A 20,606-nucleotide genomic window follows, 5' to 3' on the forward strand; every position below is an offset into this window, starting at 1 on the left:
TCATGATGCTGCTCAGACTATAATGGGAAGTGGGACACAATCTCTGACGTTTAGTGGACCCTCATTAATTGCTGGCTGGCATTAGAGAGGGCAGATATGGAAGTGCTCTGGGAATCCAACCCTGTCCTTTGAAGACGGGGGCCCTGAGACCCAGGGATGGGCAGCATGGCCAGAGGGCCCCAGGGGCGCCCGCAGATGCAGGGCCTGCCTCCACCACTCAGCTACCTCTGGACTTACAGTCTTCATTCCCCCACAGCAGGACGCCAACCACCCCATCCCTGCAGGGTGGGCTCCCCCTCTCTGAGAGAGGGGACTTGCTTACTTCTCTGCCTTTCTTCTTAAGAAGTCTGCAACCCCAACAAAGACACTTTCGGGGGTAGCTCTATCACCAGATTAATGAGGCCTGACTAGCAGGGGTGGGCGGGAAGGGGCTGGGGTGGGCTGCAGGAGGCACACGAGAGGCCCTCCACTCCACTCAGGAGTGCTTACTATGGACGTGACCCACGGCAGGTGCTCAGTAAACAGTAGCAGCTGAATGAATGCATGGCCAATGAACGCAAATGACCTAGCACCCAGCTAGCTGTTTCGTGTCTTCCTGGCCATTCATTCAATAAGTTAAGGGCTGCAGACAAGCTACTGTGTTTAAGACTGAAATTTGGTCTCTTATATTTTTGCCCGAAGACTTAAAAGGAAATCCAATATATCGAAAATAGAAATGTCTAAAATGGATCAGTAAGGAATGACTCAGTGTGGGCTTTACATAGGATCCCCTGCTGGGAGTCCGAGCTGGCAATAGCTATGCCCAACATGACGCTCTTAATGTCTTGGAATCAACGGAAGTTGAATGCCAGGGAAGTCTGCATAGGACCAGGTTGGGGAAGGATGGGGTTGGGGGGATGGGAAGGAAAGTAGGGAGGGCAGGGGCTGTGAGTTGCAAGGGCCTGGACTTCCTGGCTCACACTGTAGGTTTCAAGGTATTTCATTTAACTGTGGGTTGGCCATTATCCTTTTGGGATTAAAGGAGCAAGAGGTAGGGAAGGTAGGCCACAACCACCAGATGCTAAAGTTAATAGTGGGAACCACTGGCAAGGAAAGGGGCCTCCAACTCTCTGAAATGAGAGTATGTGCCCCCAAATTTTCAGGCACTCACTGAGTGCTGCCAAGCCACTAGTCCCCACTCAGTTCCACTTTGCTAATGGCTGCAGCTTTGCATTTTCAGATTTTATAGGGAGAGCTTTCAATGGTTGGCCTAAAGTAACCTGGCTCGATGGCCAGATCCCCAGCCAAGCCTAAATAAGCTGAAGGAAGTTGGCTGTGTGGACAGACGTACTTAGCCAGGCTACACCAGCATCTGCTCTCACCAGGCCTCTGGGAAGCGTGGCGATCTATTGCAAGTTCAGTGTCTCCTCCATCAGGATCCCATGACTGCTTACTCATCTCTATTGCGAGAAATCGGCCTGGCTTTCCCTGCTGCTGGTGCCACGCTGACATCATGGCTGGGTCACCTGGACACCTGGGTGCTGCCGCCACTGAGGTCAGCCTGTCTGGGCTGGGGTGCTTGACTGAAATAGGTGGCCACCCTTCTGATCAAGTGCCACAGAGAGCTTGCTACCCTGGAATGACTTCCCTTGTCAGCGTCATGTTGGGGGCAGCAGGTCCCCACCAAACTTCCAAACCCTTCTAAATAGCTTTACCTATGGCCATTTTCCAGTCTTTGTGGACTCCGTACAGCAAGCTGTGGACCCAGTTGCCAGGCAGCCCCTACTTCCTCCAGGTGGGCCTTGTACTACCCGTGACCCCGCCCTCTCACTGGGAGGGCTTTATTTTTTTTAACAATAAGGGAATCAGTAGCCATCTGCAGGATTGCCAGAGACCACATCTCAACCTTCCCTGTTTACATGAAACAGAATGGGTTATGATCTGCTCATGATCCACAGCTAGCTAGGGGCTAACACTAGCACTAGACCCCCAGAGGCCTGTGGTGTGGAGGGGGGAAGGGCAAGTGAGGGATGGTGCCCTGGCGTCTTTTAGAAAGGAATGACTTTATCTCCATCCACCAGGACCAGCAGAGTCCCATTTCATAATCGGGTAGACAAAGCCACCAATGTGATCCTCACGACCTGATAAACATTCATTAAAATGCATTTCAAAGCATGTGATGCCTTCCCCACCCCCTAAATAATGAGAAAACAAAGGCAACCCTTCTGATAGGGGCCAACTTCAGCTCTGAAGTCAACATTATTTCTGTTCTGTCTGAACAATGACATATGGCAATTCTTCCCTTTCTACATTTTAGTCTGGAATGGCAAAAAAAAGAAAAAGGCAACAAAATCTTGGAAAAAGGTCTAGGTTATAAGAGTACAGTCTGGGCTCAGAAAACAGGCATAAATAGAAGAAAGAATATTTCATATATATGTATATATTACTATTTCATATATATATATATACATATATATATGTATATAACTCATTCCAAGGAAGTCTGGCAGGCTGCTATAAACACTTAATTTTGGACACTGTAGCTGGTGGTTTAACAAGAACACCTACAAAAGGCCAGCAAAAATATACACTATCCGTTTTGACTAAGAATGTAGGAGGGTGTACGTGTCCAAGAGAGACCATTTTTTTCCCTCCAGAGGCCCTGAGCAAAAGCATCTCAAAGCTGGAAATCGCCTGTGGTGGTGCAGTCTCCCCTTCCTCCCTCACTAGCGCCCCCTGCGGCTCAGCAAGGCCGGTCTGCTTTTGCTTCTCTCAGGCTCGCTCTCTCACAAGACTACCCACCCACCGTCAACACCTTCCATGTGCTGTTACATATGCTTCCAGTGAGTTGCCAGGAACCTCATGCTGGCCAACGAGCTTGGATTTCAAGGCCTTTGAGACAAGAGTGTTCCAAGTAGACTTGCTCAGAACAGAGATGACATGGTGGGGCCTGGGCGAGGCAGCCCCAGAATAGAATAAGGGAAGATGCGGCAGGACCAGGACAGGGTTTGCAGGAAGAGAGAGGAGGTGAACTAAATCCCGACAAACTAAAACTGACATTTCTGTAGCACAAACAGGACTTTCAGCAGAAAGACTTTTCAGAACTATAAAGACCTGAGGCTGTGGAGAATCCCGGGGTGGATGGGAATGGCAGGGAATCCTGAATGCTGATTGGCTTCTAGAGGAGTCAGTTTGTCTCAGGAATGAATCTCTGCTAAGAGGTGGTTTGGAGCCAGAATCTCACCCAGGCTTGCCCTGAGCTGGCAGGCTTCATGCTTGGCAGAGACAGGCTGGGCTGGAGGAGCAAGCCCTGGAGTGGCACCAGCAGACCTGATGGAAGTCTTACCACCTCCATCTGCTGTGTGACTATGGGCAAGTCACTCCCCTTCTCTGAGCCTCGATTTCTTCTGCAGAATGAGTACACAGTTTGCTTGCCCTGGGTGCCTCACAGTATCCTTGAGGAGTACACATCAGAAGCACTTATTGTCACTGATGTCACTCCCCAGGCCCTGGTCCCCAGGCTGCCACAGTGCCCTCCAGTGTGGGCCTCAGCTTGCTCTCTGGCAGATGAAGTCACATCCTCTAGGATCTGGACATGAGGCTGAGAGTGGAAGGAGATGAGCAGCCTGGCACTGATGACACTGACCTGACAGCCAGTGGTGCTGCTTGCCACCACCCACCACTCTGGGCTCCACCACCCTTTCTGCAACCCTCAGCCATCCCAACCTGAGTGATCTCAACAGCAGCCCCCACAGATGGGGATTTTCTAGAACTGTGTTCTCCCTTTATGTAGTGCAGGCATACCAGGTGGAAAAATTGGTAGTTCTAAGAATGGCCTCAAACTCACAGAGGCATATGGATTTAAGGGGCTCATAATTCATCCTGTACCACCCCCTAAGAAGCCTCCAAATAGTCCATCATTGACCAAGTGTTTCTCGAGTCCGAGCCTTGCACTCCTACACTGTCAGGACTGCTGGGCCCTTAATGCCTGGCCAACCCCCTCCCTTTCACATGAGGGTTCATGAGGTGCAGAGCCAGGAAGAGATGTGCCCATGGACCAGTTCAGTTTCTCTGACTCCCAGGTTGGCCTCTTTCCACTGGAAGAAACCCTGCCCTGGACTCCTCCAAACACCTCCCCAAGTAGCATCATCAGGGGGACAAAGATGACTACTTCGGGGAGAAGATAAAGATGGAGTCACTTTCAAGTACCAGGATGGATTTGACAAGGTTGAAGGCAGGTCTTGAAGCGTAAGCAGAAGGGGACTTCACTTCTGCCTCTGCCCCAACAATGGGCTAAATAAGATGGAGACAGGCTTTAGACCATGGCAGGAAGGAATTTTCCTGCATGGGAAACTCAACAGCTGTGTAGGCACGGGAAGAATCCAGAGACACCTGACTCATCTGGTGTATTCTGGAGGTCACATGCTTACCGAATAAGCACATTTTAGTGGCTGGGCACCAACTCCTGGCTCTAAAATACACAAACTGCCTGCAGATGTACGCAGTTCAATGAAGAGATCTTCGAGTCAGGCTGTTTTAGCTCTGATGTCATAAAAGCAGAGGCTGGGAGGGAACATGGGATGACGAGTTTCGGGTCAGTGCACAGACCCTCCACATGCTTTAGGTCCTCTTTTTTTCCAGATTTATTGAGGTATGCTCGACAATAAAATTCTAATTCTTGAGGTTGTACAATTAGAATTTTTTTAAAGCACACAATGTGATGATTTACTATAAGTATACACTGTGAAATGATTTAGGTCCTCTTTTTCTCAAAATGAGGCAAAATTCATAGAGCATAAAATTAAGCTTGTTTGAGTGTACAAGTCTGTGGCCTCTGGTATGTCTGCAGTGCTCTGCAACCCAGATGGGGAGAGTGAGGCCGCTCACCAATCTGTTATCAGAATCATGTGAGCTTAGAGATGGAACGTGAGCGTAGGGTCTGGCAAGGTGCTCATATCAAATACATAAGTCTCTGTCTTTCCACTCTTGAAAACGCAAACACTTTCTTGGTGGTCCTAAAATAGTCTGTAACACAGTTACTCAGCAGCATTTGCCGTTCGAGGCAGACCTGCCTTTACTCATTGGCGGCATTCCTGAACAGCTGTGTGCAAGGCTAACTCTTGTCAACCAGATCATAAATGCAACAAGAATTTGCCATTGGAAGGAAATCCTCAGTAAAGGCTTTTATGAAGTGGAAGATCTCTCATCCAAACTTATCTTTCTTAAAGGTGTAGCACTCAGAGGTATTGGCCTTTCTCCTAATGAATCTTTACTGACTTTCAGCCGCAGACATGTGCTGATGTTCCAGAGTTCCAAGGCGCACAGCAATAAGAGCAGTTTTACGTATTGAGAATAATGACAACCTGAAACTATTCTTTTCTTTCACTGTGTGTGGAAAGTGTCTGTTATGGCACCAGAGAATATGTCAGACAGCCTGAAAAATTTCCCCTGCCTGTGTGTGTGTGTGTGTGTGTGTGTGTGTGTGTGTGTGTGTGAATGTGATGGTGTTGGTGATGGAGGTGGTATTGGTGCTGGTAAATGAGGTGGTGTTGGTGTTTGGTGGAGGTGGTGTTGGTGGTCTTGGTGTTTGGTGGAGATGGTAGTGTTGGTGTTTGGTAGAGGTGAAAGTGTTGGTGTTTGGTGGAGGTGAAGGTGTTGGTGTTTGGTGGAGGTGGTGTTGGTGGGGGTGCTAATGGTGGTGGTGAGGCTTTAACAGGTAGTGGCCTGGGTGCTGATGGTTAAGGCACCATTCCTACAGAGTGCTTCCTTTCTGGTCCACCTCACTGTAAGAAGCTGCACTGACTGGGCCAGGGGAAGACTGAAAGTGTTAACAATTCTGAATGTATTATTAACAGAAACTTCAAAACTGTCTCCTTGTCATCATTCATAATTACCTTTTTCTCACTTGGAAAACTGAAGCTGAATTATTGGCAAAAACACAAGAGATTTTTGTTTGTTAAAATGCTGCCAATAAAGTAATTCTGTCAGATTTAAGTACAGGAAAGGGCAAGGCATTCTTTAAGTTCCTTAGCTGTCACGTGGCTTAAAAATAATAGGATGGACAGCACTCGGCTACTGTACTCTTAGCTCTTTGAAGCCATATATTCAGAAAGCAGACGTTGGATGTTGGTGTCTGGGGGCTGGCTTCCTGGAGATATTTTATATTGGCCAAGTTCATTGTTCTAAAGTCCAAAGGCTTGACTTAAAGGAGAAAGAAAAAGAGGCAAGACAATGCTGAGATTTTCTGATGGTGTCATGCAGGCAGCCATAACACTGGACAACTTTAGTGTCTCAAGCTTATTCTAGAAAAAGAGAGTGGCATGGAGCATCTGTTCACTATAGAAAGGGAGGCTTCTAACTGTACAAAGCAGGGCTGTTTAGGGGACCCAGAACAGAGACCCTCTCAGAATAAGCACACACTGGGTAGAGGAGTGCGGAACCAGACTCCAAAGGAGCTGGAATTCAAGTACAGACAGTACACAAAGAGCAAGAACAAGAACAGAGTGTGAGTAGGATCCTTCAGAGGACCGAAGGGGAGTGATGTGACAGAGTGTTCAGGAGGATGGGTGCAGAATGCTCCAGGCAGGAGGACAGAGGTCCTGGGGGAAAGCTCACAGCATGTTCCAGGGACAGGCAGGTGGCCAGTGTGCTTGGTGTATAGCGAGCCAGGGGGACACCTGTGGCTCACAGAGAGCTTTGCCACCCTGGGAAGGGGGTGGATAGGAAGATATTTGCAATGGGAAACCACTGTCAGGGGTGGTTGCACCAAGGAATGACCAGCTCTGTCTATTTGTAAAAGGTCTGCCTGGATGGTAATGGGAGAGCTGTGGCTCAGGAGAGGAAGCAGAACTCCTGGAGAGGTGTCAAAATCTGTGATAGTCCCTCAAGTGGCACAGACTTATGAGAGGAAACTACGGCCTTGGGAAAAACGATCCAAAGCCCAGTGACTTAGATTAGGGGCTGTAAAACTTTCTGTAAGGCTCGAAGAGTAACTATCTTAGACTTTGCAGGCCATGTACTCCCTGCTGAAACTCTAGAGTGGACAATATGTTAATGAATGGGTGTGGCTTGTGCCAATAAAACTTTATTTAGAAAAACAGGCTGTGGGCCGCATTTCGTCCATGGGTGGGAGTTTGCCTAGCCCTGACCTACCACACAGGCATCTACCCCAAGGCACAGAGGTTATTTCCAAATTGCCTTCCTCACACTGCAGGGGCATACATAGGCCTAGTAGCAGGCAACATTTTCAGAGCTGAAAAGTTTCAAGATTTCAACCATCAGACAAGCTAGGTGACCATTTCTGAACTGGGTAAGGCATGCAGTAGTCTCAAATGCCCTGTTTAACCTTCACTAATGACAGTTGTTATTACTGCCCATCTGTTGGCAGGTGCTCTGTGGGTTCCATGAAAGGAAGGTTGGGGCTTCCTCCTCATCTCTGTACCCCCAGACTGCCTAGTCTTGTGACAGGGCTCAGCTGGCATCTGCAGATGTGAATTAAGCCAGGGAACAAAAGATTTCCTGCAAATGACCCTGGTCGCTTCTATTCCCAGCACAAGGCCAAGAGGCAAGCACTTTCCAGAAATTATGATGAACTCACTATCTGGCCCCATGAAGGACACCTCTTCGCCTTTTGTGTGTTCAGGGCCTCCTGTGTTCAACAAAGAGGGTGACCTGGAGACTTTCTGAGGGATCTTCTAGCCAAAAGGGAAGGCAGCCACTGCTCACTGAGCATTCAGTGTATGTCGAGGATGGAGTCAGGTCTCAGCGTCATGAGAGCACCTGCCAGCTGACTGCCTTGGGGAGCAATGGGCCTGGAGAAGAGCTCTGGATGGGGATCAGGAGAGGGACTGTGCCCTGCAGCCCCAGAGGGATGCAGACAAAGGCAGGTTGGTGCAGAGGGATAGGGGCAGGAGGGAGGGAGGGGTGGCACCAGCCACATATGGGTCTTGGGTCTGGGTCCTTGGTGGCCAAATTCACCCTGGGCTCCTGCCTGCCTTTCTAATTTTGTTACTTTGGGGTTTGGTGATCTGGTGATGGGAGGAGGAGGGAGATGATGAGCAGAAAGGAAAGGCCAAGAGGCAGAAGGCAGGGTTTTGACAAATTATTATACGTCAACTGCAGACATTAAAATCTGTAGGCCAAACCTTAAAAGTTCATGCTTCCTGTCCCCAGGTCTAGAACTGGGCACGCCAGGGGCAGCTTATGACATGCATCTCCACAATCTGAGCCACGCTGAGTTCTCCAGCTGGGGATTTTCAATGAAAGTAAGAGGCTCCATCCTGCACAGGCCAACCCAGAGTTTGATGTGCCCAGGGCCTGTGAACCAGGGCTGCCCCATGCCAGCCTGTACATACCCTAGTGGGCTCTCCTGTCTCCCTGACCTGGGGTCCAACACTGTCCATCCTGCCCCCACCCCAGGGAGCTCAAGTTCCAGACACCTGTCACCTCAGGCCTGACGTCAAGAAAGCTGGGGCCAGGGGCTAGACAGGAATGCAGCCACGGCCAGTGTGGGCTCCTGGAAGTTAAGAAATAGGCAGTGCCAGTGAGTGCCAGCTGCCAAGTAGACCTGCCCCTTTCAGGAGCCTCCCCTGAGCATGGACTGTGGTGGATTTTCCGGTCACCGCTGTGCTGGACGGTGCTACCCAGGCGGGACCCGGATGCAGAGCCCAGTGGTATCCTGCCAGGCCAGCAGTGTACTGCCCTCATGGAGAGGCCAGGCTGAAGGCAAGGCCTCTGCCTGGCAGGGCGTCTGGAACAGGGTCCAGCCCTCCCTGCAGGAGAAAGGGGCGGGAGGAAAGGAAGCGAACAGCTGCGTGCTCCGTGGGGGGGAATCCCCAAATAGAAAGGCGCACACACACTGCAGGCTGTGACCCAGAATGCTCAGAGTGGCACCACCCTGAGCTCCAAGGACACTTGTCTCCCATCACCCTTCTGAGTCAATGCCCATCTCTGATCATTTTTTTTTTTCAAAGTGCTAACAGTGTAATAACCTGTGTGGTTTACACTGAGTTCAGACCCATACCTTGTTCACAGTCATCTGACGTGGACAGAGGGCAGAGTCCCATGCAGGATTCCAGTAACTCTCAGGGACAGCTGCCTCCCCGAGGAGCTGATGCCTGGAGCCCCACCCCCAACCCCTGGGTCCAGAAAGCTCCCCTCTCCTGGGGCTGGAGCCGCACAGGCACCATGCCTGAAGCCTGCATGAAGCAGGGGACACCAGGTTGCCTCTCCAGATTTCTAAGACAGCTGTTTTGACCACTTAGCCCAGGACCTGGGTGGCTGTCCCTACCTCCCTGTGGGGTTTTAATTATACTGGCTCTTAGCTCCCAGGCTGGGCAGCTGGTGATGCCAGTCAGAAGATTCCATGGAGCCACGAGTATGAAGTCAAGATGCCTCTCCACTCTATCTCTGTTTATGGGCTGTCTGCTACTGGAGTGGACTGTCCAGGCAATCTAGGGCTCTGTTCTGTCCACTGCTATAGCCTGAACCCCAAGTTGTGCCTGATTGGGGAGGACTCTGTCTGTCTTAAGTCCCAACTGGGGAATGGAAAGCAGGCAAGGAAGAGGGGCTTTGGAGTCAGGGCACCTGGGTTTGAGATCTGAGTTTCCAACCTACTGCCCATATAATACTGGGAAAGCCCCTCGGTCCCCTCCCTGGTGAAATGGAGATCTTGGTCCGCGTGTCACAGGAGTAGACAAACTACTGTCTATGAAGGAGCATGCCCTTCTCCTCTGAGCTTCTGAGGACAGATCTGTTCCCCGTGAAGGAAGCCTGAGAAATCTGCCCTTGACTGGGAGCTGCTGTAGCCCAGTGTCTAGCACAGGGCTGGGTGCACAGGAAGGACCCCATAAAATTGGCAGGATGGGCCCTCTGACTTCAGGAGGAAAAGAACTTACTCATACAAAGTGCCAGGCAGAGCCTGGGGATGAAATGCGATGTCTCCTCACTGAGTCCCCCCTACTGGGCACAAAGTCCCAAACTTAGCACGGCAGCAAGTGAATGGCCCTCCTCCTTTATCTGAAGCAGACAGACAGACAAGGCTCCTTTCTTCCCTTTCTTCAGCTCCCTTTGCATTTAGAGGTGAAAAGAAGAAGGGGTGAGCGGTTGGTTAAGGTCATACCACGGGTACAAAGCAGGCTGCACTTGGGGCCACCCAAATGGGGACCCTTGATATAGCTCCCCTTTTCATACTGTTCATGGGGTTCTCAAGGCAAGAATACTGAAGTGGTTTGCCATTCCCTTCTCCAGTGGACCACGTTTTGTCAGAACTCTCCACCATGACCCATCCATCTTGGGTGGCCCTACACGGCATGGCTCATAGTTTCATTGAGTTAGGCAAGGTTGTGGTCCATGTGATCAGTTTGGTTAGTTTTCTGTGATTGTGGTTTTCATTCTGTCTGCCCTCTGATGGACGAGGACAAGAGGCTTGTGCAAGCTTCCTGATGAGAGGGACTGGCTGTGGGGGAAAAAAAGCTATGGTTTTTCCAGTAGTCATGTACAGATGTGAGAGCTGGACAATAAAAAAGGCTGAGCACCGAAGGATTGATGCCTTCAAACTGTGGTGCTGGAGAATACTCTTAAGAGTCCCTTGGACAGCAAGGAGAGCAAATGAGTTAATCCTAGAGGAAATACACCCTGCATATTCATTGGAAGGACTGATGCTGAAGCTGAAGCTCCAATATTTTGGCCACCTGATGCAAAGAACTGACTCACTGGAAAAGACCCTGATGCTGGGAAAGATTGAAGGCAAAAGAAGAGGACGACAGAGGATGAGATGGTTGGATGGCATCACCGACTCAATGGACATGAGCTTGAGCAAACTCTGGGAGATGGTGAAAGAGGACATGCAGAGGACAGAGGACAAGCCAGGAGCACGGCATGCCTTTCCTTTTCTGACTGTATATCTAATACCTTAAAGCTTCCATTTCATCTGGAGCTGCCTTATGAAGGGAATAGATGGCTGCTCAGAGCTGGGGAATCTTTACAACTTTGGGCGGGGTGTAGACTGAGACAGAGACAACTGAGTTCCAACTCCACCCGAGCTCCAAAACACACCCACCTGGCATGCTAGTATTTGAGAGATTTGTGTGCTAGTCTTCAATCCACTCACCATGCTGGGGGAGGAATGGATGGAGATCTTAACTTCAAAAAGAGGGGCCAAATGTTTTGCCTCTTGTTAAAACTCCATACACTCACTGCCGGGACTGGATGCCTTATTAAGCTTGAGTGGATGCCCAAACGTTCAAAAGGTAAAACTCCAGATCACACAAGAGTCATTAAGCAATCAGGCAGCTGAATGAATGAACAAATGCTGAGAGGGTGCTGTGCTTTCTTATGATAACTACTCCCGCCTGACATGTACTCAGGGTTTTGTGGTTTTCAACATGATTCAGAGCCAAGAGACAGCAGAGGCCATCAGCAAAGAAAGCAGGCTCTGAGCTCTGCTGTGTCTTAGCTCCGTGACTTTGTCAAGTTCCTTAACCTGAGTCTCAGTTTCCTGGGGATAGCCTCTTTATCTCAGGGTTATTTTCAGGATTACAGGAGATAAGGCACCTTGAATGCTTAGCAAGTGCCTGGCACCTAGTCAATTCTCAAATAAAAGTGGCTATTCTTACTCCTGGTTAATTTGATCTTTGTCCTCAGGGTGGGTAAAGGATGGCCAAAGCCCCATGGCTAGTTAGGAGCAGAAGCAAGACTGGAATCAGGTGTCCTGAGCCCTGGTCTTAAGCCAAGAGCGATCATCACATCGCATGCATGTTTTCCTGAATGGGAACTCACAATGATTCACATGGAGATCCCAGGGCTGTTTAAAAGAACTCTCCTTTGGGACTGATATAATTTTATGAGCAGATCTTGACTTGAAATTAGTTTTTTTGTTAGTCCATTTCTTGGAAAAGGACAAGGAAACCAGGTAAGCTGATGTCTGTATCAGACCTTCTCCACTGAGGCTGCTGGCAGGAAGAGACAGGGTGGTGTTAAGAACGTGATTCCAGAAGCACACAGTTTCCCAGGATGGGACTGTGGGGTATCATCCCTGGACACTAGAAAACATCCAAGGGAAAGCAAGCACAGGAAACAGCCAAGACCCCAGTCCAGGCCACACTCAGAAACACTAGCCCTGCTCCTGCCAAGGACCGCCTCTTGGTGCTCCCATTCTGGGTCCTGTACTTGTCTGGACAGCAGGTTTCATGGTGAACTGACTGGCCATTATGCTTTGAAACTGTCTGTCTCTGTCCACAATCAAGGGGTTGCTGAACTACTCAGCATGTGGGGCCTGTAGGGCAGAGCTCCACGTGGGTACTGGTTACCTTACTGAAGCTGCCGGGGTTGACCAGCCAAGAGAAGTCAGTTATGCTCAAACCAAGAGCTGCCCCAGCTACTGGTGGCCACATCAGCAGTGCCTGGCTCGGTCAGGCTCCACATTTACCCATCAGGCACAGCAAAGAGAGTGGGCTCCTTGAGTGTCAGGCCCTTCAGAGGCCACAGGCATCTTCCAGGAAGATGAACGTGGCTTTTATTGCCAAGAGGACTTATCTGAGAGACTTGCTTTTGGAGCCTAAGGCTTATTTTTTTGGATCTGCTCAACTGAGGCAGGTCCTTGGTCTTCTAGGACAGCTTGGACTTTCGGAACCAGCTCACTCAGAGCTACAGAACAAGGGGTGTTGCGGAGGAGGGAGAAACGCTAAAGCAATGCATGTGCATTTTTGGCCAGGCTTACAAAGGACTCTAAAGGCCACCTGCAAAGAGAAGCCAAGCCCAGAAATGGTGTGAGCCAAGTCTATTTCTCCAGAGTGAGGGTATGGGTGGCTGCTCGGAGGACGTGTTCTAGGAGGAACCCATCCTGCATCCAGATCTACACCAGTCAAAACCAAGCCGGTTACTTAACTAGTCACACTTTACACAGGGGTGGTGGGGCTCACAGGGTAAGAGGAAGAGGATCCTGCACCTTCAACCCCCACTACAATCTTTTCTCCTTGGGATGGAAACAAGTGTGGAACAAAGGAGAAATTGCAAGACCCGCTGAAACTGAGCCTGGTCTCTGGATGTATCACCAAGAGGTTTTCCTTCACAGACTTAGTTCTTGACCATAAAAGAGAAGCAAGAGCTAGAAAGGGTAATGAGGATGGAGGGTGGAGATTGACTTGGAAAGATGCCTGATGGGATGGCTGGCAATTTGGAGGACAGGATATGGGTAAGTAATTGCTCCCTCTCTGCCATCCCATCTGATTGGTATCCTTTTCGAGGTGGAACTCCAGTAAACAAAGTTTTGTAAATGTCTTCAACTATCACTTTCTCAATATATTTTTAGTGACAGACAACAAGGTCAAAAAAGAGAAAAAAGATTTCAACCATGTCCTCACTCCCTGACAGCTGTGCAAAGATCAGAATTCTCACCTAAATAGAAAACTGACTTACTCAAAGTAGACTGCCCTTGGAATTGGAGAAGCTGGGCCCTCTAGTTACGTGAAATGACATTACCTCAAAGCCCCCAGCTTCCATTTCTCTGAACAGGAAGGAAGCAGACCCACGGGTCTAGAAGAGCCATTTCCTCTCTGCTCTATTAATTGCTGAGATTAAGCAAGCCACTCCTTTGTGGACCTAATGCACTGAGATAACAGCCATTGTGCTTACAGCACCTCCTAGTAACTAAGCTAACTTGGTAGACTAGTGAGGTTGTAGGCTTTTATTGTCAACCAACCAATGGCTCCCATGTCTCTTTCTAGAATCCTGGCTCCCCAAACTACTTCTGGAATCCCTAACCCTTGAGTTTCACACTCATGGGTGATGTCTGAGTTCTGAGGGAGGCAAGCAGAAATTTGTCAGGTGAGTTTTTAAAAGGACATCAGGGCCAGAGAGTCAAATGGGAGTATCTTTCAGCGCCCTACTCACTGGCTTCCTGTTCTCAGTGGTACTAGGAAGCTAATGTAATATATCCAGTGCCTGTCATCCCCAAATTCCTGGCTTCCATTAAGAGAAAACGTATACTTTTTTCCCTTTTCACCCTTTGTCTCTTCCTAGTTAAAGGGGTGTACGCAGAGAGAGCTGGACTGGGAATCCAGACGGAGCCTTGGACTCTCCTGCTCTTCCTGAAACTCACAAGGAGCAGGGTCAGCTCATCTCCTGGATCTTTTCTAGGTCATATTTCAGTTTCTTTACATTTGGGGTTGGTATCTTGCCACCAAGTTTGCACAGAGAACTTCAACAACACATCTTATGTTCAAATTTAAGGTTAGAAACATTCAAAGCCCCCCTCCCCCCATAGCCCATTGTCTGACCGATTCCTGGAGCTTTCTGGGCTCCTGACGATTTCCCACCATGGCGAAATGGGGAAGCATGCTCTTGACTACAAGTCGACTTTTCCAGTCATCCATTGTTTGACCTGCAATTTTATTCTTGACTCTCCCAGGCGCTTCCCAAACGACCTAGACACAGGGCTTAGGGAGACAAAAAGTACACTGTCTTTCAGACACAAAGATGAGACCATTGACCCCGTGAATCACAGACTTGCACTCTGAGGACAGGTTTGGGTGGAGTTGGCTACGTGCATTTTTCTTGCCTCTCTTTCCACCCCACCACCCTCACTGAGCCCTTCCCACCTCCAGGGATGAGGGGCACGTCTGGTAGGCAGTTGGCTGGGATGAGATGGCAGTCTCTGGAGAGCTGAGGGATGGGTAGAGGAACAGCCCGATGTGACTAAATGACATCGGGCTTCAAGGCAGGGAAGGCTTTTCTGCAGGACACCATGAGATCTTCTGTTCTCTAACACAGAATTTTTTTTTTAATATGAAAACCAAGGTGGTTGGATCAGGTGATGGCTTAACTGCCCTTTCAGCTCTATTGAAGCCTTCGGTCCATAGAAGGGGCACCTGCCAACTCTGCCCCTGTGAGCACCAAACCAAGTGAGCAGACTAACAGGTCATAACCCGACAATCACTGGAAGGAAGCAATGGCTGTTGGAAGGGGCTCACGAAACTCCGGTGCACTGGTTTACAAAAAGGTAACCGAACCAGCTGCAATCACGATCACGGCTGTGCCAGCTGATGCCCTCTATGACAGACGAACAGACACATGCAAACCCAGGGACAGCAGATGTGTTTTATTTCTTTTTGTTTCTCAGAATGTCAACATGGAATTAGAGCTCTGCCAAGAGATTCATTTGTGAGGGAAGCTCTCCTTCCCTAGATCTCCTTGGCAGGACAAATACTGGTCTAAAATTTCCGTATCCACATATCTGGCTCTGGAAAAGTGCAGACGTACTTTCCCCATTCCTCCAGTGCAGACAACTGAAACCTCTGGGCCTTACATATAAAACAAGCACCAGAAGACCCTGAAAGGTGGGGAGAAGAAAGCAAACTGGATAAAGACCTTGGGACATAGGGAACGACGCAGTGGCAAACTCCCTGGGTTTTCTTTTTGCCTCACAGATCCCAGACTGGGACTGAAGAAGCAGACGACCCAAAGTACCAGTGAACACAGACAAAACAGCTCCTGCAAAAGTCTCCTCTCTTTACTCAAAGGGCCAGTAAAGGGGCAGTCTCCCAAGACTGAAAACTTTTATGCAAGAGCCAGTCTTCTTCAGCTAAACACCACAGACAAAAGGGTGGTCCCACCCAGTCCCATCAGCAAAGGCCAGTTGGGAGCCTAGACTCCACCCCCCCGAACAGAAATGAGTCATCTCCCCTGTTCCTGCCAGGGTGGTGTTAGAGGATGCCGCACAGAGTCAGGACCTTTGCCCCTGCACAGGGTCATAAGTCCACATCCCATCCCTTCCAATGTCAGCAGAGGTCACATGGGGAACAGTAATGAGGCACTCTTGCCCATCCCACCCACGGTGGCATTAGCAGAAGCCCAGTGGGGAGCTGGAACTATCATCACTGCCCAGCAACAATGAGAAGTTCCAACCTCCTTGGTGTCAATGAAGGCTAAGTGGAGAATCTGGATTTCCATAGTTACCTGGCAGAAATGAGACAGTGCACCCCTTTCCCTGCCAGAGCATTGTCAGAGAAAGCCAGCTAAACAGAAGATCTAAATGAGTGCTGAAAATCACACTTCAGGTAGGGAAGGGGAATCAAAACATTCTCAGATGAACGAAAACTAAAAGAATTCATTAAGAACAGATTCTCCTAAGAGAATGGCTAAAGGGAGCTCTCTAAACAGAGAGGAAGTGATAAAAGAAGATGTTTTAGACATCACTGAGGAAAAAGGAACCATGGAAAGAGAAAAAACATGGGTAAATAGAATAGACTTTCCTTTTCCTTAAAAAGTTTTCTAAATTATATTTGGCAGCTGAAGAAATGTATATATGATGTAGTACCAAGAAACACCAAAAAAATGGCATACAGAAAGATACATGCAGAAACACCATACACGAATCAGCAAATGAAACTCTAAAAAATTTTCAAGTCACCTACAGGAATACAGGAAAAAGAAAGTAGGGACAAATACAGAAAGCAAACAGAAATTAAAAATAAATTGGCAGAATTAAGCACTAATATCAGTAAGTACATTAAGTGAAAATGATCTAAATACAGCAATTAAAAAGAGATGTTGACAGAGTCAATTAAAAAAACAAACATAACACAACTATATGCTGTCTGCAAGATGCTCACCTCAAATATAATGATATGGACATGTAGAAAGTAAAAGGATGAAAAAACTTTTAAAATCAAGCAGGGGTGGCTCTGGTAACATCAAATAACTTCAGAACAAAGAAAATGACCAGATACAGAGAAGGGCAAAGGATCAGTCTACCAAGAAGACAAAGTAATTCTAAATGTGTATGCACCAAACAACATAGCTACATGATATACACGTCAAAATTAACAGTAACTGAAAGAAGAAATAGAAAATTTGACATTTATAATGGAGACTTCAATGTCCTCTCTCAATAACTGATAGAACAATTAGAAAATCAGCAAGATATAAAAGAACTCAACACCATCACCATTTAATAAGATCTAATTGATATTTATAGAACACTCCATCAAGAAAACAGTAAAATTTACATTCTTTTCAAGCATCCAAGAAATATATACCAATACAGACACCATTTGGACTATAAAACAATCTACAAAAATTTAAAAGCATTGAAGTAATATATGCTATTTTCTCTGACTACAGTGGAATCACAATAGGAAACAAAAACAGAAATGACAACAGGAAAATCTCCAAACACTTGGAAACTAAGCAACAAACTTTAAAAAAAACTCAGGAGTCAAAGAGGAGGTCTCAAGAGAAATTTTTAAAATAAACTGAACTAAATGAAAATGAAAATATATTACATCAAAATTTGTGGGACACAAGTAAATCTGTGCTGAGAGAGATATTTACAGTTATAACAGAAATGAGGGTAAGTCTAAAATCTATAAGTTTCCACCCAAGGAACCAAGAAAAAGGAGAATAAACCCAAAGCAAACAAAGAAGGGGAAAAAAAAAAACAGATATTAAAAGTAATATTGAAATGATATTAAAAACAGCCAACAAGCCCATGTAAACATGCTCAGTATCAACAGATGTTCAGTCAGTTCAGTTCAGTCGCTCAGTCATGTCCGACTCTTTGCGACCCCATGAATCGCAGCAGGCCAGGCCTCCCTGTCCATCACCAACTCCCGGAGTTCACTGAGACCCACACCCATCGAGTCAGTGATGCCATCCAGCCATCTCATCCTCTGTCGTCCCCTTCTCCTCCTGCCCCCAATCCCTCCCAGTATCAGAGTCTTTCCCAATGAGTCAACTCTTCGCATGAGGTGGCCAAAGTACTGGAGTTTCAGCTTTAGCATCATTCCTTCCAAAGAAATCCCAGGGCTGATCTCCTTCAGAATGGACTGGTTGGATCTCCTTGCAGTCCAAGGGACTCTCAAGAGTCTTCTTTAACACTACAGTTCAAAAGCATCAATTCTTTGGTGCTCAGCTTTCTTCACAGTCCAACTCTCACATCCATACATGACCACTGCAAAAACCATAGCCTTGCCTAGACGGACATTTGTTGGCAAAGTAATGTCTCTGCTTTTCAATATGCTATCTAGGTTGGTCATAACTTTTCTTCCAAGGAGTAAGCATTTTTTAATTTCATGGCTGCAGTCACCATCTGCAGTGATTTTGGAGCCCAAAAAAATAAAGTCTGACACTGTTTCCACTGTTTCCCCATCTATTTCCCATGAAGTGATGGGACCAGATGCCATGATCTTCGTTTTCTGAATGTTGAGCTTTAAGCCAACTTTTTCACTCTCCTCTTTCACCTTCATCAAGAGGCTTTTTAGTTGTTCTTCACTTTCTACCATAAGGGTGGTGCCATCTGCATATCTGAGGTTATTGATATTTCTCCCAGCAATCTTGATTCCAGCTTGTGCTTCTTCCAGCCCAGCATTTCTCATGATGTACTCTGCACAGAAGTTAAATAAGCAGGGTGACAATATACAGCCTTGACTTACTCCTTTTCCTATTTGGAACCAGTCTGTTGTTCCATGTCCAGTTCTAACTGTTGCTTCCTGACCTGCATATAAATTTCTCAAGAGGCAGGTCAGGTGGTCTAGTACTCCCATCTCTTTCAGAATTTTACACGGTTTATTGTGATCCACACAGTCAAAGGCTTTGACATAGTCAATAAAGCAGAAATAGATGTTTTTCTGGAACTCTCTTGCTTTTTTGATGATCCAGCGGATGTTGGCAATTTGATCTCTGGTTCCTCTGCCTTTTCTAAAACCAAAGGAGAAAAGCAAAGGAGAAAAGGAAAGATATAAGCATCTGAATGCAGAGTTCCAAAGAATAGCAAGAAGAAATAAAAAAGCCTTCCTCAGAGATCAATGCAAAGAAATAGAGGGAAACAACAGAACAAGAAAATTAGAGATACCAAGGGAACATTTCATGCAAAGATGGGCTCAATAAAGGACAGAAATGGTATGGACCTAACAGAAGCAGAAGGTATTAAGAAGAGGTGGCAAGAATACACAGAAGACTGTACAAAAAAGATCTTCACGACCCAGATAATCACGATGGTGTGATCACTGACCTAGAGCCAGACATTCTGGAATGTGAAGTCAAGTGGGCCTTAGAAGGCATCACTACAAACAAAGCTAGTGGAGGTGATGGAATTCCAGTTGAGCTATTTCAAATCCTGAAAGATGATGCTGTGAAAGTGCTGCACTCAATATGCCAGAAAATTTGGAAAACTCAGCAGTGACCACAGGACTGGAAAAGGTCAGTTTTCATTCTAATCCCAAAGAAAGGTAATGCCAAAGAATGTTCAAACTACCGCACAATTGTACTCATCTTACACGCTAGTAAAGTAATGCTCAAAATTCTCCAAGCCGGGCTTCAGCAAGAGATGTTAGAGAAATGCAAATCAAAACTATGACATACCACTTCATACACAGTAGGATGGCATAATAAAGAAAGGGAAATAACAAGTGTTGACAAGAATGTGGAGAAATTGGAACACTCATACATTGTTGGTGGGAATTGAAACATTACAGCTGCTAGGGAAAGCAGTTTGGCAGTTCTTCCAAAGAAAGTAACATGGAATTACCATCAGACCCTGCAATTCCATTCCTACATATATACCCAAAAGAAATGAAGATCGATATTCAAATATTTCTACACAAATGTTCACAGTAGCATTATTCATGATAATCAAAAGGTGGAAACAACCCAAATGGCCATCAATGTGTAAATAAATAAACAAAATTTGCCTTGTCCTTACCACTGACTTATTCAGCCATACAAAGGAATAAATTATTGGTATATAGATAAAACCTACTAAGTGAAACAAGTCAGTCACCAAAGGTCACATATTATATGATGCCATTTATACAAAATATCCAGAATAGCTGAATTCATGGAGACAGAAAGCAGATTGGTGGTTGACAGGGACTGAGGGCAGGGGAGAAGAGGGGACTAACTGCTTACTAGAGATGAGGCTTTACTTTGGGTGATGTAAATTTTCAGGATCTAGATAGAGGAGATGGTATAGTACATTGTGAATGGACGAATGCCACTAATTGTCATTTGAATTTCACCTTTATTTGTTTGAAAAACCCACCAAATACTGGCAAAAATGAGAGAAACTGGATTATTTATGCATTGTTTGAGAGAATGAAAAGTGGCAAAGCTACTCTGGAAAACTCTTTTGGCAGTTTCTTAAAAACTGAACATGTAATTATTACATGGCCCAGGATTTGCACTCTTAGGTATTTATCGCAGAGGAATGAAGTCTTGTATTCATACAAAAATTGGCAAACAAGCATTTATAGTAGCTTTACTCAAGATAACCTCAAACCAGAAACAACCCAGAAATCTTTGAATGGATGAATGATTAAACAAACTGGTACCTACATACCATGGTATACCACTCAGCAATAAAGACATGACTGTTGATAATGACTTGGATGAGTCTGTAGAGAATTATGCTGAATGAAAAAAAGGCAATCCCCCAAACTTAGCCACTGTGTGATTCCATTTATATAACATTCTTAAAATGACAAAACTATAGAAATGGACTAATTAGATGTTGCCAAGGAGTAAGGAAGGGGTTGGTGTGGAAGGGAAGTGGATGTGTCCATCAGTCGGTGAAATGAAGGATTCATGTGGAGATGGACATGTTCTGTACCTTGACTGTACCCATGTTGGCA

General features: G+C 46.8%; 1 protein-coding gene across 11 annotated transcripts in view; it reads right to left on the reverse strand.

Annotated features, from left to right (window-relative positions):
- MAMLD1 (mastermind like domain containing 1) overlaps positions 1-20,606 on the reverse strand; it is a 119,504-nt gene that overhangs the window by 39,709 nt on the left and 59,189 nt on the right. For 6 of the 11 annotated variants that reach the window (XR_015158382.1, XM_086386281.1, XM_086386287.1 and 3 more), the window contains exon 2: positions 14,256-14,414. The exons of the other annotated variants lie outside the window; for them this stretch is intronic. Coding sequence is in view for 5 of the 6 variants with exons in the window: in XM_086386281.1 (XP_086242407.1) it covers positions 14,256-14,351 (96 nt within the window). In the remaining variant the exon portion in view is untranslated. The remainder of the gene's footprint in view (positions 1-14,255; positions 14,415-20,606) is intronic. 11 annotated transcript variants of the gene reach the window in all.

The sequence above is a fragment of the Bos grunniens genome, chromosome X, assembly GCF_055505025.1.
Source record: "Bos grunniens cultivar Pamir isolate PY7600 chromosome X, Bosgru_T2T1.0, whole genome shotgun sequence".
Classification (NCBI taxonomy): Eukaryota; Metazoa; Chordata; class Mammalia; order Artiodactyla; family Bovidae; genus Bos; species Bos grunniens.